Genomic DNA, 24,782 nt, shown 5'->3' on the forward strand with positions numbered 1-24,782 from the left:
GGATCCTGGGATGGAGCCCTGAGTCAGTTCCCTGCTCATCTGGAAGTCTGTTTTTCCCTCTCCCTCTGCCCTGTGCCCCCCATCCCTCCATCCCCCCACTCATGCTCTCTCACTCTCAGAATAAATAAAAGTCTTAAAAAAAAAAAAAAGTACACTTAGGATGAGCACTGAATAATGTATAGAAATGAAACTAATATAACATTGTAGGTTAATTATACTGGAATTTTAAAAAAGGGGGGTATGTCAGGATGTACATATTTGTTTCTTAACTGGAGCTTTCAAAGAATGATGATTAAAATCTACTAGAATTCAGTTATTTTTTAAAAATCAACTAGATATAATTTTAATGTGGATCATGAGGATGGAAGCTGTATTCCTCAGATGACACATGTGGTCTGCTCCCCTTAAAGGAGAGTCTTTACTTTTATGTCACTGTTACCAGAGTCAAATCCTAAGACCCACATTTAACAAGCAAAACTAAGAAACTATCAAACAGTTACGAGAAAGGTATCTTTGAAGATCTCTTTTACTGATAAAAGACTTGTAAGGTAAAGACTATGGAAAAAATTTGTGTGTGGTTATGAATAGTTGTGAATCACTGAATTTTACTTGTTGAAATAAAGGGTAAAGTAAAATTAACAAATGAGTAAAATAGATGACCTTTATAAAGCATGTTGTGAGAACCAGACAATTCTTTGCCCAGCCCCAGAGTGACTGCTCGTATACTTACTTTCTCCACATGGCAATGAATGACTGTGCTGACACCAATCCTGTCCTCTCTCCCCCGGCAGCCCTGAACATGGGGGCTTTCCAATAGAGAGGACAGCCACAGAGCTGCAAATAAAACACAAATACAGTGTAAGCCAAGGGGTGGTAAAAAGATGACAGAGCCAAACAATGGGCCTTTGTGGCTTTTACCCTTCGTGCCACAGTGGACAGAGGGTCCTTGAAGGAGCAAATCTGAGGCAGAGGCAAATATATAAGCTATGGGAGATTCAGAGAGAGACACAGGGGCAACAAGAGGATTACATGTTTAATGAAGGAAAGGGAAATCCAATTGTTTTGGATTTTTCTCCAAGTTCATTTACAGTGATGTGTCTTTCTCTTTTCTCCAAGTTCATTTCTCCAAGTTCATTTACAGTGACGTGTCTTTCCCTTTCCTGATAGTTAAAGCAACCAGTCTCCCTTCCTACCACTCTCACGTCATATATTTTCTGCCTTCTAAAGAGAATGACTGAATGTCTTGGTCGTATATGCCCTTCCTTCCTACTGCATAAAAATACAGCCACATTTATTACTTGGTCACTTGGTGTTAATACACTCTCCCACCCATCTCCTTTACTCTTCTTTGCCTACTATGTTATTAAGCCTCAGGGTCAGGAAGAACCAGAAAAGCCTAGATTCTTCAAGAAAATAGCTATCTACTTAAATGGTTACAATAGGTATAAGATTAAAGATAAAAATCAAAATGGTATCATTTATTTATACATTAGAAACTACCACAAATGGCTACATATTATAAAAGCCTTAGGAGGAACTGGGAATGAATATAAAACTACAATATACAACTACAATACTCTAAAAGGTGTTTTTTTTTCTCAATAAAAAGCTCTTTCAATTAATTATGCTCTCACAAGAAAGAGTTCTTAACAAATTTACCTGCTTTTTTCCTAGAGGGAAAATTCCTTTGAGTAATAATAGTTACCTAAATAATAGTAGAGAAATAGTCTCCAAATGTTCCCAATTTTGTACATGCATGTAAAACATATTCCCAAATTTGAAACCCTTTGAAGGAGTCATATCTTGTTATAAAGTAGGTAGTCTTATTATTTATATTAGACACAGGATCTGTTGAGCCTTCATCATGCTACAAAGGGAAGCTTTTCCTTTGGAGGCTGACTAGAAGTGAATCTATATTAGGTTCTGGTGAAGCTGCTCCTGGTGTGAGGCCTCAGTGCATGGGGAATCTCCACAGAAGCATGAGGAGTACCTGGTCTGAGGTTATGAGTCTGAGTTATGCTGAGAGAACACCCAAAGGTGTTCTGGATTCATGTCAGAGATGAGGATATGGAAGGTGAGATTTGAGCCAAGGGAGGTAAGTACAGGGCAGAAATAATAGTTGTTCCTGCCGGGGCCCTAAAGCATGTTCTGCAAACAGGGTGGAACTTAAGGTTTCTTAAGTCCAGAGGTCAAATACCTCCACTGAGGTCAAGAATGAGGGAAAGGTGTTGCTTAGCAACCAAATAGACTTTGTTTATTGTGTAAATTATGATTGCCAAAGTACAAAGCTCACAATTAATATACTTTGGGTGGTAAACTATCAAATCCACTTTGCAATCCCAATCCTCCCTTTCATGCAGAATGGTAGTTTGCCAAGAAAATGCTCTTAGATGTGACAGGCAACTGGGAACTGCTAGGAAAGCTTGAAAGAATAGTCTGAATTGTAGAGGTGGGAGTACAGAGACCCAAACAGAGAAAGTAAGTACAGGGAGAGATTGGAAATGGCTTGCCAAAGTGCTTGAAACTCCCACCATTATAGTCACTCATGGATTTTTCAGAATTGGAAGGACTCAGGAATCTAGCTCAACTTGGGGAAGTGGTCACCAGCCTTAGCTGAAACACTACCAGGGACTGCATGCTTACCACATCCCGTGGGGCTACTTCCACTATTAAACAACTTTCATTCCTTTGGATTATAGTCTTTTCTCTAGAAGACTCCTGTTAAAATGCATACATATCGGCTCCTAAGGAGTAGTAAGTTGGTGAGAGACTGACACATACATTTATTATGACTCAAAGGCAAAATCCTAACAGATAAGGTATAGAATGGATAGGTTTTAAAATAGATTGGGGGGCGCCTCAGTGGCGCAGTCAGTTAAGCATCCAACTCTTGCTTTCGGCTCAGGTCATGATCTCAGGGCAATGAGATCAAGCCCTGCATCAGGCTCTGAGCTCAACGTGGAGTCTGCTTAAGACTGTCTCTCTCCCTCTGCCCCTCCCCACCTACTCTCTCAAAAAATAAATAACTCTTTAAAAAAATAAAATAGATAGGAAAGGGCTGGCCCATTTTTCTCAGAGTGGGGTACCCTAAATAGCCACATGTTAGGCAGCATGAGGGTATTAGCCCTTGGAGAAAATGCCAAAGGAAAAAAATGCAATGCAGATATTACATTTTGGCTATTTAAAAAAATGTATGGCTGGCTGTATCTGCTTGAAACCAAAGAATTAAGATAAAGGGTGTCAGGAGATCAATAAGAACCTAAAAAAGTAAATGATATTAAGCTGAGGGCAACAGAATAGAGACTTCAATAACAGAGGAGAGAACAAGCCAGTGTCAAGACTTTTTACAAAGGAAAAGAATGGATGACAAGTGGGGATATGAGGGAGATACAGAAAATGGGTTTAGGAAACTCAGAGCGGGAGGCAAAAGTCAGTCTCTGGTAATCAAAGTTGCTGGAGCAAGGACAATCTAACACCTATAATTTGACCTAAGGAGGGCCCAACAACATAAAGAATTGAAAGCAAGGTTATCTAATGAGTCACACAGGAGGAGGAGATGATTATCCAGTATCTGCAATGTTCTTTAACATTTTAAAATGTCTTATGCCTGTTATTTCATTCGATCATTACATGATCCCCATGCAGAAGAGGGCAGGTATTTTCAGCCCATTCTACAGATGAAGAAATAAAGGTACAGAGAAGCTGCCTTACAGGACACAGGCATGACAGGTCAAGGCAGTACTACCTCAGCCAGAAGAGAGAAGCGGATGGTCTCTGTACAGTTCAGAAGAGACTTTCACTCTTCTTCCTCAATTTTCTGACAGAGGCTAAAACTCTGTGGTGAGTCTTCTGGCTCTGAAGACAAATGCTTTTCTTACCGTTCCTCAGTGTATGTTCCTCCACTGCTTTTCTCTCTCTTAGATTCATTCTCTTTATTAATTTCTTCTCTGTCACCACTTAAAGCTGTGGGAAAAAGTACACACTACACACTGAGAATTTAATCAGAAATGGGTATTAATCTCTCCAGGGCTGTTTGAGGTCAAAGAAGAATGAGCTAAACTTCAGCAACAGATGCAGATTTCACAAACACAGCGTTTTCTTTGCACTTCAAAAAACAGACCCCAGTCTCTACAGCTACACTTAAGTGTCACTAAGAGTAGACTGCAAACTCAAGCTGGCCTTCTCAACAGCTTTATAGACTACAAGAATTCAGAGAAGTGTTCATTTATTGCTCCAACTACCTCTCCCTTCATTGTCCCTTAAAGGCTGTCTTTCTTCTCCTTTACCTACAACCAACTTGTCATGAGAAAACAAACACATGCAGTGCAGATGCTACAGGCACAGAGTTCACTCTGTGGCAGAGAAGACCGACGTGCAGAGTAAAAAATATCTGAAAATAGGGTTGTGCTTAGTGAGTGTTAATAGATAGCCATAGCCAAGTAAAAGCTGGGTTAAATGGGGATTAGCCAAATGCCAGAAATGACGACATAAATCTGTCGAATGCTAGAGGACCACTGAACCATGGAGCAGGGCATGGCCACCATGAGACAAGGGCAGAAGGGCCACAGCAGGAGGGTGGAGATAAGGCTGTGGAAAGGCAGAAGAAAACAGGATCCTTAGTTAGAAGCTGGGAATATTCAGAGGAGGAAGGCTGACCTATAGGACTTGTATTCCAGACGGAACAAGCTGTAGGTCTCTGACAGGTACAAATAGCTTGGATTGGCTCTCCAGATGTGGTGTGCACAGCACAGCACCAGGAACTATTATGTCTCTTAATCTGGACAGTTTCTCCTTGTCTGCCTGCCTGAAGCAGTCCATGAAACTGCCTGTTTCTCTCACACGGACTGTTGGCATGTTAGAAATAACCCTGTTTGGCATTTATGCAGTTGACATGTTATCTCTAAATGCAGTTTTCATTCAGCCTTACTAATTCTGTCTCTTGGATTTAGATTCATAGTTCCACCCCATTCAGATAATTTACCACCTTGGCTCATACAGTTGCCATCTCTCAAAGCTTTGGGTAAGAAAATGCCAATGCCCTGAAAGAACCTGTAATTTATTTGGGTGGATACTGATTGGAAGTTAGCTAATGGTATGTTAGCATATGTTCAGGGGAGATAACATATGGTATAAACAGCACAATGCCAGGAGTTAGAGGACCAGTCTCCTGATATGTACTAGTTCTCTGACTTCAGGTGACGTACTCACAGAACTTCAGTTTCCTTATGTCTAAAATAGAGAGTAAATAAGTGAGCTCTTATTTCTGCAATGAGTTTACTTTTCATTAGAAATATCTAAGGGATCAACAAGCAAGTTCTAAGATGGGCGGGAGGGGTGAAGAAGGTGGGAATAAAAAAAGAACTCCTTTTCATTTCTCCTAAAATCTAATTTACAAACGAAATATTGGGACTTCATCAAGATAAAAAGCTTTCGCACAGTGAAGGAAACAGTTGACAAAACCAGAAGAAACCAACAGAATGGGAGAAGATATTTGCAAATGACATATCAGATAAAGGGCTAGTATTCAAAATCTATAAAGAATTTACCAAACTCAACACCCAAAGAACAAAGAATCCAATCAAGAAATGGGCAGAAGACATGAACAGACATTGCTCCAAAGAAGACATCCAAATGGCCAATAGACACATGAAGAAATGCTCAGCATCACTCAGCATCAGGGAAATGCAAATCAAAACACAAGGAGATACCACCTCACACCAGTCAGAATGGCTAAAATTAACAAATCAGGAAATGACAGATGTTGGCGAGGATGCGGAGAAAGGGGAACCCTCCTACACTGTCGGTGGAAATGCAAACTGGTACAGCCACTCTGGAAAACATGGGGAGGTTCCTCAAAAAGTTGAAAATAGAGCTACCCTAGGACCCAACAACTGCACTACAGGGTATTTACCCCAAAGATACAAATGTAGTGATCTGAAGGGGCACTGACACCCCAATGTTTATAGCAGCAATGTCCACAATAGCCAAACTATGGGAAGAGCCCAGATGTCCATCAACAGATGAATGGATAAAGAAGATGTGGCATATATATACAATGGAATACTACTCAGCCATCAAAAAAAAAATGAAATCTTGCCATTTGCAATGACGTGGATGGAACTAGAGGGTATTATGCTATGTGAAATAAGTCAATCAGAGAAAGACAATTATCACATGATCTCACTTATATGTGTAATTTAAGAAACAAAACAGGATCATAGGGGAAGAGAGGAAAAAAACCAAAAGACGAAATCAGAGAGGGAGACAAACCATAAGAGACTCTTAATCATAGGAAACAAACTGAGGGTTGCTGGAGGGGAGAGAGGTCGGGGGGGATGGACATTAAGGAGGGCACGTGATGTAATGAGCACTGGGTACTATATAAGACTGATGAATCACTGACCTCTACCTCAGAAACCAATAATGTATGTTCATTAATGGAATTTAAATTAAAAAAATGAAAAAAAAAGAAAATAGTGAATAATTATTCATTTTCATAGTGAATAAGAAGTAAAGAATCTATCTGCTTTACTTTTTCTAAGTGCAGTATTTTGCTTAACACAATGTGCTCAATAATTTGATTAAAGAGAAGAATGTAAAACAAAAAAACCAAAAACCCCCAGAAGCAACAAATGTTCTGAATGCAGATAGAGAAGAGGGCAGGGGATGACTGGAGTGGGGATTCAGGGACTTCTCCAAAGACACAATGGAAGGTAGGTCTTAACGGATGGGTGTAGTGGGGGTTGGCAGGAGTGGAAGCCCATTTTGGAGGGAAGAACTGGGAGAGCCCAAATGCAGAGGCAACCCTGTTGGAGGGCAAATAGGTCAGGCTTAGGCAGGGAACAGTAGTTTGGGTTTTATCCTCAAGATCAGTAGTGTCCAAACTTTAAAATATTATTCCTGAGGGACATCTGGGTGGCTCAGTCGGTTAAGCATCTGCCTTCGGCTCAGGTCATGATCCCAGGGTCCTGGGATCGAGCCCCACATCAGGCTCCTTGCTCCTCGGGGAGCCTGCTTCTCCCTCTGCCTGCTCTACCTGCTGTGCCCTCTGCTTGTGCTCTCTCTCTCTGACAAATAAAATCTTTTAAAAAAATAAAATATTATTCCTGAAAGCAGGGGAACTATGAAAGTATGAACGGGGTCTCAGGAGCTTCCACTTGGTCTCCTACTTGCCCACATGCAACCCTTAGTCTACTAAACCCCTCTGCCTCTTGAAGCACAGCCTGAACCACTGCTAAATCTTGAGATATGATCTGACTCTTCAATTTACATGCATGATAAAAATAAAACCCAAACAAAACAAAGTGCTGCTATAGGTGGTGAGCTGGGGAATATTGCTGAGCTGGGGAATGGCATGATCAAATATAATCTGATGCTCATGCTTAGTATTAATTGTTCTAGGAGGAGACTGGAGATGTAGCATCCAGTTACTGAAGATGTTCAGTAGTCCTGGCAGGAAAGGCTAAGATCCTAAATTAGAAGCAGTTGAGTATATTGGAAAGTATCAAAGACTTGGTTCCTAGCGGCAAATCCATTTATTTCTGAGTAGAATTAGTGTTGAGCTGGCCCAATGGTTCCTTGTCTGGCTTCAGGGCAGAGTTATGATCAATGGGTGAGAACAAAAAAAGACATTCATATTCAATACAAGGGAAATTTTTCTAACAACTGAGGCTATTTCATTTTTTTTTTAAGATTTTATTTATTTATTTGTCAGAGAGAGAGCGTACAAGCAGAGGGAGCAGCAGAGGGAGAGGGAGAAGCAGGCTCCCTGCTGAGCAAGGAGCCCGATGCAGGACTCGATCCCAGGACCCCGGGATCATGACCTGAGCCGAAGGCAGATGCCCAACTGACTGAGCCATCCAGGCGTCCCCAGTGAGGCTATTTCATAATGGAACAGGTTGCTTGGCAAGACAGTGAGCTTCTGGTCACTGAAAGCATTTAAGCAGAGAATGAATTTATGTGTTGATGATGTCATGGATGTAATTCCTATATTAAATGGGAGGATGGACTGGAAGAACACTAAGGTTTTATTCAAACTTACGAGTTCCATGAAATGGGACCATAGATGATGTATCAGGATCAAATAAGTTTTTTCAACAAGGGAAAAAACCTAGCCATGCTTAAAAAACAGAGAGCAAAGAGGCAGTGAAGAGAGAGAGACTGGGATTGTTAGAGAAAGAGAGATTATACATCATTTAGTAGTTATATTACCTTTGCAATTTTTCCCATTTCATAGATGTCTGCTTTCTGATCTTCAATATCCATGAAAGCAGTTTCAATTTTGCTTAGAGTCTGTTCATAGTTACTGCAGGCATCGGGGAGTCCTTCAGGAAAATAGAACTGTGGAATGTTTACAGACAATGGTGCATTCACAACATTATTCACATGAGGAACTGGAGAGAGAGGTCGGGGACTAGTTGGAAAAGTGGCTGTAGGTGGAAGAGGTGTCCCAGGTTTCTTTTCTGGTTTATTTTGAATCTGGAAGGAAAATGTGATTATGAGACACAAACATTCTAAACAGTATATATTTCTTGAAAGTCCTCACCAGTAATAAGTAATAAATAGAGAAAGTAGAGATCAAGAGCTCATTCTACTCTACAGGGTGATCAGTTTGCTTCTAGGGAATGCCTATCCATAAAAAATAAATACGTTATCTGTCAATACCTGAGTTTACGCAGATTTATGCTTTAAAAATCCTATAGTACATCCTTCTATCAATTATGAGCCAGACATTTAAGAGCAATGTTAGCTGACATATTAAGATCTTCACGTGTATTCTTAGTCTGTTGGAATTGGATTAGTAAATTCTTTTCGAAGACTGTTCTTCATCTTTCTGCACATTTCTACCTCTACTTCAACAGGCACATAGAATAAGTTCTTTTAAAATGCATAAATCTAAAATATATTGGGGGGTGTTCTTTCACCTTCTTCTCTCTAGTTTGACTTTGTCTAGGTAAAATCACTGTCAGTACCTGATGCAGAGAAAGTCTTTGTTAAGAAAATTAAAGCATTTTACTTTTGGTAAGTCTTCTACCAGGTTGATTTACTTGCCCCTGGGGGGATGCCATTTTTTTCTATAATACACATTTCTCTCATTTTTGGTACACTCCAATAATAGGCAAGGATCGTGGTTATTAATTTCATCACAGCCAAACTCCTTTCAGAGCTTAACTCATTTATAGTTTATATCATTCCTTTTTCCAAAAAGGATTTGATGTGGTATGCCATAAAGAGATAGAAGAAAGGACGGTATATGGGGGCAGGGGGGGCGGGCAATGAGGAGATTAAGATTATCCATGATTCAGGGAAAGGGGATGGGAGGTACACTAACATTCATGTAGAAGTCTACTTTACCAATGAAGACTAAATTTAGTTCTGAGATTCCTAGCAGAAAAAGCAAAAAGAGTTCCATGAAGATTTTCAGAGTTTTAATTTCTTCTCTTAATTTTGATCAAATTATCTATCAAGGCTCATGAGCATGGCACTGTGTTAGATACTACATAAAGTATGAAAGAGGGACAGGACTGTTGATCACTATGAACACAAAATATTACTCAAATTTTCATTTTCCTTAAATTATCCTAATACCATTCCTAAAGTTTGAATAGTGATTTATCTCTAAGTAATAGATCTGAGTATCATATTTCTGATATCTTATAGTAGATCTGAAATAGTAGATTTGACTATCATTTTGACATATGGGCTCATAACATATCTTTAAACTCAGGATAAAAATCTTGGCTACCCTTGAAAAGCATGAGTATTACAGAAAGATAAGCTTCATTCACATAAATATGTGATGAATAGGATTTAATCTTCTTTTGTCACACATGGCCTATTTCTCAGGTTAATATCTGACACAATACAAACAGTAGAGTCTGCTCATATATTAATACTACTGGGGATATTAAGTCCAGTTGGTCATACCAAGAATTTGCTGCACTATCAGGATGTCACCCCTATAAAGTAATAGTCAAGCAAAACATGGCACAGAGAGAAGTGAGGCTAATGAAGTATGAAAAACGTAAAAGAAAACAGTGATGGCTTACTAGTTCTGTGACCTCAGGAATTCAGTAATAAAACAGATTATAACTCCTACTTCTTGGAAGGTTGTTGTAAAGATTAAAGGAAATTACAGGATGTAACTAACGTAGGTAAAATGTTCAGAACAGTGCTAGGCACAGATACGTCCTTATTTAAGAAAATGAGCCACAAGGCCAAAGGATGAGGTTCTCAAAAAGGTTAAATGTAATTTGGCATGATCCTTCAGATTCAACAAGAAATAAAATAATCATTTATATTTGTAAAACAATTTAAAGTTTACAAATCACTTTTGATTTAACAAATTGATAATCTGTACATAAAGATTTCTTTCTGTTTTAATGTTAAGCTGTAAATATTATTACAGAGTCCCATGAGTCAATAACAGTAGAAATTGTTCCTAAACTTCTACAAGAAGGCATATAATTCTTCAGGGGCTTTATGTTTATATATAAATAGGTCATTTATATTAGTGTCATCCCCTTTCTAATATTCTATGCTGAAACAGGTCTGTGAGACTATAAGTATACAATCATAAAAATTCTTTTTTTGTTTCCCCAAAATGTTTTCCATGGTGTGACATCCAGGCAGTTATAACCATAGGATTAAGACCACTGGTGCCAGTGGGGATGAAACCCAATAGTCTAGTGAACACACACTAGTAGAAAAGGTTTAGAGCAAGACCTTCTATGTTAATTCTACACTTTTGCTTCGACAGAAATAAGTAACAATTGAGAACAAACCCTGGCTATCTGTCAAAGTTTTTATTTAAATGGGTATTCAACTATATAATCTACTTTGCTTTCCTTAGTGTACTTCTTAACATTAAGCAATTCACTGATAGGGAAGTATTTATCAATTCATTGGTTAATCCCATATTTAACAAAATTGATATATTTAAAAGGGGAAAAAAAGAATGCATTTATTTTGCACTGTTATGTGTTATCAATTTACTTTCCACTGAATTCAATAGAAGACACATAATTTAGTTTAATAAAACTGGCCCTTTACAAATACTATAGAATAACAGTTATATAAAATTTGGCAGATTTACCAGCAAGTTCAGCATCTGCTCATTTTGAATAAAACTGTTTCGTTCAAATTTAGAAACAGCGTTAAAATAGAACTAGCTGGGGAAAGTGTCTCAATTCTCCATTTCAGTTTTAGTCTATAAACAAACATAGTATCATTTAGTATCCTTATACTATTATGTCACTGTAGCATTTCCAATATTTGACCATTTTTGACCTGTTTTTAAAAATAAGCAATTTCATATGGTTCACTCAATCTGAAATTACTCTGGGTCAGAATAACTAAGAAACTATGGTTTCTTGCTGGATTCTGGGTGGCCATCACTTGTATGACCCTTGATTTGTATTGTATTCAAGGTGAGGCAAATTGTTTGGTAAAACACTGGCCTTACATTATAAGCAAGTAAGCATGGATTCTGCAAAGTTGTCATCACAGGCAGAAATGACTCAATATCACAGCTTGCTGAGGGAGGACATTCTTTCACAACCCAGAAATTGTCATCCTTTGTTACCTACATACATTATACCACACCCACACAACTGCCTATATATAAAATTAGTTCTTCCCGCAAAAAAAGATTACCAGGACTGATACTTTAAAAACAATTCATTACAGATGTATGTATGTTAATACAAATATAGTCTATTGATTCAAAGTGCAAAGACAGCTTTTAGCACAGAAATTCTAGTTTCTCAAAGATACTTCTATTTAAAATTTGTGAACTGTACGGTATTTGTTGAGGTGTTTTTATTGTCTCTAAAACTGGATTCCCTCTCTACAAGAGAAAAATGTGAGTACTGTACTTCAGGTCCAGAAGGTCTATTTTTAAACCTGTTGGAATCTCTCTACAAATAGCTTTCTGCAAATAGCTGAATAGAGGACACAGATTAATTCCTTGATCTAATATCAAGTGAGCTGTAAAATTATTTGTAAGTTAGTTCACTGGGTGGTTTTATTAGTAATAAAAATATTTTAAAAGAAACACCCAAGTTCCAAACCTGTGTCTGCTGAAATGACCTCAGCCGCTTCTTAAACCGTGACGGGAGAACAAAATCACAGCCCCTTGCCAGGAAAGCTAACTCTCCCCTTAAATCCGGGTCCCTTCGTAGAGATGTTTCCTTGATCATCATCTTTGAAAAGTGGATGTTTACTTAGCCACTGTCCAGTACACTTCTGAAGATGGTCAGATTTAAAAAGTTGTCAATCTTGTCAGGTAGAGAGGTATTTTCTTCTTATCTCCAAAAGAAATTAAGTTCAGGCATTGTGCTTTCCCAGTCTCCAGGGACCACAATCCATGCTTGTACTGACATGCAACTGGTTCCCAAATATAGCCAGTGGCTCCCAATATCTGCTCATAATTTTCAAGTTAGAAACACGCCTGCAATGGGCCTGTTGCTCCCTGTAGAGAGCTTTATGTCAAATTGACCTGTACATGTTGAGAATACAGAGCCTTCTGGGAAAGGAAGCACCCACTACTCTAGCACCAAAGTTAGAAACATTACAGCTGGACCTAAAAATAGCAACTTCTCAGATAATGCTAACTTCTTAAACTCAGAGTATGTGAGGTGTCAATCCACATAAATCAGTTTCTCCTCAAACAATTAGAAAAAGAACAGAGCATTTTTGGTTTTGCTATTTAGTATTTTATGAAAAAAGAACAAGCTACACTTCAAATTTGAATCTATCATTTTAAGAACAGTTTTTTTTTTTTTTTATTTCTTATTTGAAGGGAAGCAAATATATAAAACCCTCTAGATATATGCAGCTAAAATACGGAGAAAAACTTTCATTCTCAAATGTAATATAGAAAGAGGTCTGTTGATCTTATATTTTAAAATCAAATCCTTTTTTTTTTTTGGCTTGTCTGCAGAAGACTATCTTAGTTATCCAACATACTTCGTTGAAGTGATTCTGGATTTAGACACATTTGAAAATTTATTGTCAAAGTGTGGGTTAAGAAAGAACAACAACTGGGGCGCCTGGGTGGCTCAGTTGGTTAAGTGACTGCCTTCGGCTCAGGTCATGATCCTGGAGTCCCGGGATCGAGTCCCGCACCGGGCTCCCTGCTCGGCAGGGAGCCTGCTTCTCCCTCTGACCCTCCCCCCTCTCATGTGCTCTCTGTCTCTCTCATTCTCTCTGTCTCAAATAAATAAATAAAATCTTTAAAAAAAAAAAAAAGAAAGTAGAACAACTGGGGGCACCTGGATGGTTCAGTTAGTTGGGTGTCGGACTCTTGATTTCAGCTCAGATCATGATCTCGGGGTCATGGGGTCGAGGGCTCTTTTCTCAGTACAAGTCTGCTCAAGATTCTCTCTCCCCCTCTCTTTCTGCCCCTCCCCCCACTCGCATACTCTCTCTCTCTCTCAAAATAAACAAATTAATAAAATCTTTAAAAAAAAAGAAAGTGGAACAACTGAATGCCATAAGAAAGCAGCTTTTATATACATGTGAGTGAAATTTGGCGACAGTAAAGGTACAAAAGATGAGCAAATAGCAATGACATAATGTCTTGAATTTGTGAGCCTTTCTTCTTCAAGGAGCTTTTTTTTTTTTAAATATTTATTTATTTATTTATTAGAGAGCGAGCGAGAGAGAAACAGCATGAGAGGGGAGAGGGTCAGAGGGAGAAGCAGGCTCCCCGCTGAGCCGGGAGCCCGATGTGGGACTCGATCCCAGGACCCTGGGACCATGACCTGAGCCGAAGGCAGTCATCTAACCAACTGAGCCACCCAGGTGCCCTCTTCTTCAAGGAGCTTTAAAGAAATCATCTCAGATTTAAAAAATACTCTATTATTTTATTATATACTAAACATCTGCCTCATATAGTCATTTACAAATAAAACTTCAAACATCCTCTTCAATCTTTATTTTCGATCACATTATTCAATATTTATTTTCTATTTCTAGAAAATATAAACCAAACATCATTACCAAATAAACCCCCAAACCAAAAATAACTCACAACTCTCTTCTACTGAACTTTTGTCGAATTTAGTGGGAATTACATTCTTTGGATTTTCATTGTTTCCTACAACTTATCTTTTTTTTTTTTTTTTTAAGATTTTATTTATTTGTCAGAGAGAGAGAGCACAAGCAGCAGGGAGCGGCAGGCAGAGGGAGAAGCAGGCTCCCTGCTAAGCAAGGAGCCCGATGCAGGACTCGATCCCAGGACCCTGGGACCATGACCTGAGCAGAAGGCAGATGCTTAACTGACTAAGCCACCCAGGCGCCCTGATTTATCTTTTTTTTATTGATTTCCTTTCAAGACATTCTGACAACACTTCATAATGTGTACATTGGGTTTATATGTCTAAACCTATGGTTTTCAAACTTTTTTCTTTTTAAGCTGTGGAATTCTCCACGCATACAAAATCTTACACGAAAGCTTTCAATATATAGTATGATTGACAGAAGATTATGATTGAAACCACTGGTCTAATTCTTTAACTTGGGCTCCTCTGTTTTCCCCAATTTCCTCTCACTGGGCTTACATGTTAACTCTGAGCTCTAACTTTCCCTGATTTTTTTTCCTACACTCCGTGCCTAGAATGATCTTTTCCTCCTTCATTATTTACCTCCAAATTAAAACATCAAAAAAATCTGTTATGAATGGCATTAGGCCTTAGGTTTATGACCTAATGCTTTTTCAATTAAACTACATCTTAAATTTATTCCCCTTGTTCTTCCCAAGCAATGTGTGGCCTTAGGGGGGTGACTTTTCTTCCCTTTCCTGAGAATGCTCCTTCTCCTCAAATCATATACACTCTAACCATCCTTCAAAATCCAATTCAAATTTTACCTATTTCATGAAATTTTACCTTCCCTACGTAAGCCCCCTTTACTACAATTCTCTTAATGAAATACCATTACTCTTAAATTACCTCCACTTAACCTATTCTCTGGTTTACCAATGATCTCCATTTCTCTTGTAAAAGAGAGAACCTGACACCTGGAACACACTGATCCATGACTAACAATTTAGTTTCTGTTATGTTCTCATATTTCTTCTCACAGTAGTTGCTTGCTAAGAGTTGGCTGTGCCTGTATCCACTTGTTTATGTTGTACTTTTTACAGTAATTACTCATTTCAATTACATATTGCATAAACTAATGAAATATGAATGCGGAAAAAAGTTGTTGTTTCTAAAATTCCTAAAATTGAAAATAAAACATCTAAGTTGAATTGTTTTATAAAGATTCAGTAAAAGGGGGTGGCTGGGTGGCTCAGTCAGTTGGGCAGCTGACTCTTGGTTTTGGCTCAGGTCACGATCTCCCAGTCCTAGGATCGAGCTATGAGGGGGCTGGCGCTCAGTGGAGTCTGCTTGAGATTCTCTCTCCCTCTCTTTCCCCCCTCTGGCCTCCCCGGTATGCGCACAGGCACATGTGTGTGCATGCACTGGTGCACTCTCTCAAATAAATAAAATCTTTTAAAAAAAGATTCAGTAAAGTCAAGCTGTTATTAAAAGTTTTTTGCTGTAAAATTAGGTGTGGGTGAGATAAAGGACAAAGTAATTAAAATCTAGGAGGAGTCTACATTCAAATTGCTTCACTACTGACAAGTTCCTTCTTCACTTTAAAGAAATTGAAACTGGAAATCAGTCAACAAATGTACTGAATGTGACTTATTAAAGAAAGCTGTTATGGAATTCCAATTTCCAATGACACTCAAAGAAAAGGCTTTGGCCTTCTATCAAAAGATCCAAATAAATTAATAGTTTAAGATAAAAATTTTAATATATACATAGAGTTTATGATTCCCTACTAAATAACTATTAATCCCAATTGTGTTCAAGTAAAAGGGCTTCTACTGCAGTATTTTATAATCTGATAATTATTTTCCAAAGAGTCTAAACTCTTGAAGGTAAGGTCAATTTTATAGTCACTCAACAAGTATTTTTCTGGCCACTTATTATATACAGACACTTCACTGAGTGCTGAGGGTATGGAGATAATAAATAAATGGTCTCTTCTTTTCCTTACCATACCTAGCACAATGCTGATTTGGAGCAAAGGACAACAAATACTTTTACTACATTCACTTCCCATAAGTCTCTGAAGTTTCCAAGTCAGAACAGTAGTTTAAAAAGAGCCTGCTCTGCTACACTCTTAAGAAGACATCTCTCCATTTCTTTTGATGATGAAGTGAGCTCTAAGTTTTTGTTTATCTAACTGCTTTCCAAAGAAATCAGACGGAGAAAAGACCAGGCCCCCTTAAGGGGCTTAGGAAAGAACTGGTCTGTGGCAATAAGTTATTGACCAAAAAAGACTATCATGAGGTTGGTTTATTTGCTTTTTACTTATTTACTTGTGCTTCTATGGAAGTAAATGTGCTTGGTTCTAGAAAGGATCTCAGAATGAGTTAGTTTCAAGAAGTATATAACTGGAACATAGTTGCAAAGAACAGGTTTTTTAGAGTGACCTCTTTTTTTACTAGGAAAAAATCAAGTATAAGGAATTTCACTACTGATGCAAACATGACCTATGATCTACTGTCTTATCTACTTTGATCATAGAGAAAGTACAATTCATGGGGCTGGGTGTTTCTGGGTGAGAGTTTTCCCCTGGAGGGGCTAACCAGCATGAAGAATAGAAAACTATTAACACATAGTTTATAAATTTAGTTTGAGACCATGGAAAGGCTGGAACTGTGGGCAGTTATAATGGAGTCAACTGTAAGGGTCTTCCCAATGTCCTTCTGGAATAAACCAGATCTTTTCTCCTGCCTTCTGCAGCATGTATGAAGTCCATCCAAATAAGATAACTAGCCAACAGTAGGTGTTTCCTGCTCAATGACCTGCATCTCTTCTTGGCTTGCAGATCATTCATGAGCATACCCTGAAGACACACGTCTGTTCTGTCTGGAGAATGTGCTCAACCTGGGTCTTCAAGGCAACTGTGTTAAAATCCAGCTGCCTAGACTGGGATTCCTTATATGTTCCATATATGTTCCCCTAGAGCAAACATGCTTGAGCAAGGATGATAATCTTTCTCAAAGAGAACCAGCTGTGGTGGGTTCCTGGGTACAGAGTTTTACAAGTTCCTTGGCAGGATTAAATGGAAGAGAGGCTAGCCTCTGCTGTTACCTGAAAAAGTGAAGGATTTTTTTGAAGAATAGCTTTCTAAGAAAAGCAAATAAAGGTGCTTCCTTACCGTGTCCTGAAAGGACCTAAAGAACTGAGGAGTGAGTCTAGAAAGAGCCTGTACCTCAAGGAAGGTGAGACTGGGAAGGATAAAGGAGAATAAAGCTGTGTGTGACACCCAACACATTCCATTTTTATAGAATTCATTCTTTGAGGCTTAGTTTGAAACTTAGGATTGATTCTCTAGAGCTTTCTGAATCCTCTTATAATTCCCTGCCACTGATCCTTTTAGTGAAGACAATGGTGATATACAATATTAATTCCTTTTAGTGAAGACAATGGTGATATACAATATTAATTCTTTCTCTCTCTGGAAAGAATCAGCGCTATAGGATGTTTTGAGGAAAAAAACATGGGTTGATTACACAGGATAGAGAAAAATTTGAACAACTGCCTGAAGAAGTAAATCACTTATTTTGACTTGTAGAAAATTGCTCAACAGTTAATACTGTATAGGCAATGTGTTGGGCCAAAATAAGTCTAGCCTTTATTTTATAAACCAACTTGTCAAGTCATTCACCAGCCTCAGCTGAACATGGCTATGAAGACTGAGATTATACCATCAACCAAGGCTTTAGAATGAAGAAGGCTTATGGGGTAAAACAGGCAGCAAAGCTGTAAAAATCTAAGTGACAGAAATACATAGCACAGCAAGCCTGGGAAATGAGCTCAGAGTTGTGTTGAATGTTAGAACAAGGTCCAGAAAGACAGGGGAGTCACTGTGAAGTGACACCAAAGATTCTGCTCAAAAGATGCTATAGGGAAAAAAAAGTTACATATTTAAGAGGAAGCTCTGCTATATCAGGAGGGTACTTCTGATTAAAAAAAAGGAAGCTGGCTGTTTTGAAAAACTTAAAAATATTAAATCAAAAGCCTTTCTCTGTCCACACAAAAACTTGTACGTGAATGTTCATAGCAGAGTTATTCATAATAGCCAAAAAAGTGGAAACCCAAATGTCCATCAGCTGATGAATGGATAAACAAAATGTGGTATATTCATACAACTGAATATTATTTAACCATTCAAAGGAATGAAGCACTGATACATGCTACATGATGAACCTTGAAAACACTGTTAAGTGAAAGAAGCCAGATATAAAAGACTGCATATTGTATGATTCCATTTGCATGTAATGTCCAGAATAGACAAATCCATACAGACAGAAAGTAGATTAGTGGTTGCCAGGGACTGAGGGGAGGAGGGAATGGGGAGTGACTGCTAATGAATACAGGTTTTGGGGGGTGATGAAAATGTTCTGGAATTAGTGCTGATGGCTGCACAACCCTGTTGAATACACTAAAACCTACTGAATTATGCACTTCAAAGGGTGAATTTTACACTATGTGAATTACATCTCAAAAAAAAAAAAGCTTTTCTCAACTTGGCTCTAATTGGCATAGTTAAAAGAGCTAATAACTTGGAATCATAGACTTTGCTTAAAATACCATTGCAAACAAGCTTTAAGAGAAGAAATTGATTATAAGCTAATTAATTACTCTTTTTTTTTTTTTTTTCATGTTGAAGGAATCATACATTTTTTATTCTATAGGGAAGGGAAAAAAGCCACCAGAAGTGGCCAGAAAATTTTAAAGTAAATTTTATAATTTTATTGGCATGGCTAATATGGTAGTATTAGGTCTACCACACACATTGGAATTTTTTTTTTTTTTATTCTCATGTTAATCCCCATACATTACATCATTAGTTTTAGGGGAAGTGTTCCATGATTCATTGTTTGTGCATAACACCCAGTGCTCCATGCAGAATGTGCCCTCCTCAATACCCACCACCAGGCTAACCCATCCTCCCACCCCCCTCCCTTCTAGAACCCTGTTTGTTTTTCAGAGTCCATCGTCTCTCATGGTTCATCTACCCCTCCGATTTCCCCCGCTTCATTCTTCCCATCCCGCTACCTTCTTCTTCTTCTTTTTTTTTTCTTAACATATATTGCATTATTTGTTTCAGAGGTACAGATCTGAGATTCAACAGTCTTGCACAATTCACAGCGCTTACCAGAGCACATACCCTCCCCAGTGTCTATCATCCAGTCACCCCATCCCTCCCACCCCACCCCCCACTCCAGCAACCCTCAGTTTGTTTCCTACAATTAAGAATTCCTCATATCAGTGAGATCATATGATACATGTCTTTCTCTGTTTGACTTATTTCCCTCAACATAATACCCTCCAGTTCCATCCACATCGTTGCAAATGGCAAGATCTGCTAATTAATTACTCTTAATCCTAAATTTTGATATCCTCCTTTAGGCTCTAACTTGGTGTTTTCACATTGTTTAATAGCTTGTTTTGTGTAATGAATGTTATTTTACTCTTAAAGAATGAACACTGAGGTGGGGGAAGAAGGTTGGGTGGTGGTGGTTATCTATGGCTTCTTTGCTCCTGGCCTGCTCCTTGAGCCTTAAGTTTATTGGTTGCAGCAAAATAGGAGCTCTAATAAGCATTTTGTGTCTTGCTTCAGTTGCCTCCAAATGACAGGAACACATTCCATGAGAATAACAGAAAGAACCTACAAATCAAATCTTTTTGCCCCTCAGTATTCCTAATACTTGGAGGTAGATGTTCTTTTAGGATGTGGGGCAAGAGGAGATAATTCAGAGTCTAAAACTATTAGGCATAATAATTCTTGGATCTCTCTGTCCTCCTTAGTCTGCTTTTCTTCTTCCCTCTCTCTTTCAGGAATTACTTCAATTAGAGATTGCCCATTATAGAGCACAAGAATTCAGTTTTAGCCTATAAATATGTCAGACAACTAAAGTTAGAAGGAATAGAGGGTTTCCAATCCATTGACATTACCACATTACATGTCAATGAACACAGTAGTTCTATAAAATACCTTGCCCCAGTGTCTTCATTGGGTGTGTGTGCGTGTGCGTGTGTGTGTGACTTCTCAGTAATTTTGGGTGAGGGCTCAATTCACAGATGTCAAATGAGAAGGCTGGAATTGATGGTCAAAACTCTAGTGATAAGCATTATATTGCAAATATAACAGCTGATGGAACTGTGCTTCTTAGATGCCAAGTGCCTTTTGGATGCCTTGTTTTAAAGCTGGGAGATGTAGCATGTTTATCTGCTAATGGAAAGACCTAGTAAAGGGGAAAAACTGATGCATGCAGGAGAAAAAAGGGCAATCAGGGAGGAAAGTCCCTGAGTTATTGGGAGAAGATGGGACATACAGCACCAGTACATGGGTTGGCCTTACATAGGTGCCCAGATCATTCACATATAGTAATAGAAAGAAAGGGAGAGAGTATATGGGTACTGGTATGTTTAGGTGGCTAGCTAAAGATCCCCCTTCTGATTGGATCACTTTTCTTAGTAAATAGGAAACAAGGTCATTAGCCGAGGGTGAGAATGGAAGAGATGTTAGAAAACAGAGAAGGTAGGAGTCATTTGCAGAGTCGGAAAGTGAGGGAATAGGGAGCTGTAATAGGACTGCCAGACAACTCTGAAGGCCCACTGGAGGTTGGTGGTCATGAATTTAGTGCAAAGACCACTCAGTATTATTGTGTGATTTTCTACAGCCAAGGTTAGTTGCACAAATAAAAGCTCAAAGCAGACAGAGAACACAATTTAATGTAAGCTGCGGTTTTTCCAGGTGAGTACTATGAAGTGAGGGTAAGGTAAAGAAGCTGAAAGTATATTCAGGAGGGTGATTTTAATAATGAACTATGGCAGCAGTTCTCAAACAAGATCATGCACCAGAATTACCTGAAGAGCTTGTTAAACCACTGATTGTTGGGTCCCATCCTTAGAGTTTCGATTTAATAGGTAAGGGCTGGGGCCTGAAAATATGTATTTCTATCAAGCTCCCAGGTGATGCTGATGCTGTTGGATGGAAACCATACTTTTAAAACCACTAACCTAAACACAGAACCAGAAAATAAGTAGCTGAAGAAGGACAGAGGACAAATTCATTGGAGAGATCAAGGAACTGAGAAGTCTGTATACTGGATGCTTCATCTACTGAAAACTCACAAGAATTGTAGCAAAAATAGTATTGGGAAGTGTCATAGAGTCAGAAAGAAAATCTTCAAAAAATAAGGGAGGGGTACCTGGGTGGCTCAGTTGGTTAAGCGTCTGCCTTCGGCTCAGATCATGATCCCAGGGTCCTAGGGTCGAGCCCTGCATTGGGCTCCCTGCTCCCTCTGCCTGCCGCTCCCCCTGCTTGTGCGCTCACACGCTCTCTCTGGCAAATAAATAAAATCTCAAAAAAAAGAAAAAAAGAAATAGGGAAATGACCTGGAGGTAGTAGATGACTACAACCAGGAGGGGTACTGGGTGCTGAGTCTGATGACATTAGTTCAAAGTTGGAGGGGGTAGTTTCAGGGAGGTAGGAAAAAGAATAATTTGGACGTAGCAATAAAAAGCAAGAGCACTCACTGCCCCCTCTAGACCCAGCAGGTGAGGAGGTGAACTGGGAAAGAAAAAAACCCGACATTTTACATGGCTATCCTGAGGGAGAGATGGATTTCAGTTAGAACAAGGAGGTAAAGGGAATGTTTAGAAAGAGTCTGATGACCTAGGAGATTCTGCCAGTGAATGATGAGTTCAAGAGGGCATGGAGAAAAGATTTCAGGAGTTGGGAGGGTTGGATGTGGACTGAGAAGAGAGGATGTACAAGAATAGAGTGAGGAGAAGAGTGATGATCTGGATTCCTGGACTTCTTATGGTGATTGGTGCAAACAGGGATGAAGAACCGATTAGATTAGTCCTGCTGGTTTTAAGGCAGAGATGGGTAAAGCTGTGAGTATTGGGCAGGCTGGTGAGGGAGGCCTGAGGGCATAATAGGAGCAAGTTCTGGAAGCTCCTTTTCACTCCTGCCAAGGATGGTGTGAAGGCTACAGAGGGACCACACTCATCAGGAGCATCTGGATATCTGGGACTCATATTTTACTAGTATTCTAGGGGAACATGCATAATTTGGAACATGTTTACCCCCCAATTTTTTTGTGTGCACACAAACATATTAAGAAAAAGGGATCACATTGGTACATCTGTTTTGCAATTTACATTTTTAATTACCCATTTTATCTTGACCACTTTTTCTACATCAGTATATACATATCTACAAATTCTTTTTGTAGAATACAAGTGGGGACATATCTGAGACGGCTGATGCTGATTCATTAGAAAAAATGGAGATGCAAAAGGACCTGACCTCAGAAGCCACTAAAGGTAGAGGGGGAAATACAGGTTGAACTCATTCTGCAAATTCATATTTGCTACTGGCCAGGTCCCATTACTTTTATTCATTTACATTGTGGTTAAATGAAATAGGAGAAAGGATGGTTTCCAACTGTCTTGCTAAGTGTTTTCATTTCTATCCAAACATTCCCAGCACTGAACCAAAGAAGCCATCAGCACCTATAAAGCTAGGGGAGAATAAACATTTTCCCTCAATGATATGACTGTTTAATCTCAATGAAGACATGAATATCAACCCAGAAAGTAAAGACAGAGAAGCATTTACTTTAAACATTCCAGAACAAACTTAATAAGGTTCCTGAAGTGTGCTTTGCTATAATCTTAAATTTATTTTCATAATTATTATACATTTAAATATATATACAATTATATAATATAATATCTAAACTTTGAGAAAACCAAAATGTTAGATCATTAACCTAGGAAGGCACTTTATTCCCCCCTGGAATGATATCTCAGACACAAATTCCTGATCAGGGTCAGAAGAAAGCAGAGTTCTAGTAACAGCACAAATCCTGCCTACCCCAAAAGATTTCTCTGACCCTCTTGGGCATCCCAAAACAACAACAACAAAAAACAAAACAAAACAAAACAAAAAACCCAGTTGTACTGAAAAACTAAATGGCCAGAAAAATTCTTTTCCAACCTAAATTCATGGGGATGAAGATGGAACTTTTAAGAATGGAGAAAGGACAATGAGACAATGAGATGTATAGGTATTCCTGAGAGAAAAAGGACAAATTTTCAGAATTTAAACAGTATATGGAGGTTCTACAATAGGGCCTGGGGGTGCAATGGTGAAAAAGAGAGCACCCTCTCCTCAAAATGCCAGTAGTCTATAATCAAGAGATTTCCATCCTGCAATAAAGGGAAATGATCTATACTCTTAATAGGGTTCTCTCTTCTTACCAGGAAAGGTGACAGGACCTTCCCTAGAACACCACAGATATTTAGGTGTTAAAAGCTAGAGAAATTAAGAGGTCAGAGGCTGAATGAGATACTGAACCTTGCTGGGGCACCACCCTCATGTCCTAGAAGGGCACCCTGACCTCAGGTCCTCTTGTACCCATCCTTGAGAATCAAAGGACAGAGAAAGAGCTAGCTAGTGTTCAAGCAAGAGGGCAGTTTCCATTTGAGGAGGCAAAGCAGGCAAGCAATAATCCGTCATTTGATTATTCATTTACTTATTTGTTTATTCATTCAACAAACAGTTATTTAATGCTACTGTTTGCTAAATAAAGGCCAACAGAAGCTAGTGGCTAAAACACAGAAACCTGAGAGGGATTCACAAATCTCCCCCCAAATTCTTATTTTAAGTTTTATTAGGTGTACATTTGGGAGCTGGAGATCACATTTTTGGAGACTGAAGTGGAAAAAGAGAAGGCAAGGTATGAATTAGGTTGTCAGATAGATTATCTGCTTAAATTCTGACTTTAAGACTCCAGAAAGCTGATGGGAAACAGGTTAGAGTGGATTCTACTAACTTAGAATTCAGAATATAAGCAGAGCAACCTGATGTTTCCCTTCATACTCTCTAGGAAGGAAAGGTCTGATAAACCAATTTTGGTCACCCTTGATCATTAAGATTAGGCTACCAAAGAGCTTAGGTGTGAGGGAAATAATGGCTTCATGATATATCCATCTAGTCTCCCTTACTGGATTCCCCTGAGACCAAATGCTTACATATGTTAAGATAGATGGATAGGATTAAGGTACATTTTTGATGGAATGGAATGGAATGGAATGGAATGGAATGGAAAGGAAAGGAATGGGATAGAGTGGAACTGGTCCAAGCCACTGTGAGAAATAAACCTCTCATCTTAGTATCATTGATACAGATAACACCAAGAGCTAGCACCTTAAGTAAATTAGTTGAATAAGAGTATCCATATCCAAATGCTATCTCCTCCAGAGAAACTTCCTTGAATTCCACAAGCTGGGACGTTATCTCTCCCTCCTCTGAGTTCCTGTAGGACTTCATCTGTCTTTCTCTTCCAGAATCTATTCTTTCTACTTTGAATCACAGTAAATAGCTCACCTCCCCTATTAGACTGTGGGCTCCACAAAGGCTTTTCATGTCTGATTCATTTTTATCTCCTCCTGTGTGCTGTACACACTTATACTATTTAGAAACTATCTATTTTATGCATTTAAAGCATTTTGGCAACTTCTATTTTGCACACCAATTATGTATTAACTATGTTGAAATACATTTCTGGCCCAAGAAAGAGCCACTTCTGCTTGAGTGCCATGTCAAGCAAACTGAAACTTAGATACCATGTCCCTGCAAAAGTTCTGCTTGACCAGAAACGCAGTATATTCAGGCAGCCAATTCTCAAATGC

At 38.7% G+C, this 24,782-nt stretch overlaps 1 protein-coding gene across 2 annotated transcripts in view; it reads right to left on the reverse strand.

The window, feature by feature from the left end:
- Nucleotides 1-24,782, reverse strand: part of PPP2R3A (protein phosphatase 2 regulatory subunit B''alpha) — a 161,898-nt gene that overhangs the window by 117,146 nt on the left and 19,970 nt on the right. Inside the window, exons 1-3 of one of the 2 annotated variants that reach the window (XM_044920419.1) lie at nucleotides 12,072-12,203; nucleotides 8,212-8,478; nucleotides 731-834 (exon numbers count right to left, since the gene is read on the reverse strand). In XM_044920419.1, coding sequence (XP_044776354.1) covers nucleotides 731-834; nucleotides 8,212-8,478; nucleotides 12,072-12,203 — 503 coding nt within the window. Of the gene's footprint in view, nucleotides 1-730; nucleotides 835-8,211; nucleotides 8,479-12,071; nucleotides 12,204-24,782 lie in introns of those variants that run through there. The other variant, XM_021678884.2, reaches the window with a different exon arrangement.

This window comes from Neomonachus schauinslandi, chromosome 1 (genome assembly GCF_002201575.2).
Source record: "Neomonachus schauinslandi chromosome 1, ASM220157v2, whole genome shotgun sequence".
In the NCBI taxonomy this organism is placed as follows: Eukaryota; Metazoa; Chordata; class Mammalia; order Carnivora; family Phocidae; genus Neomonachus; species Neomonachus schauinslandi.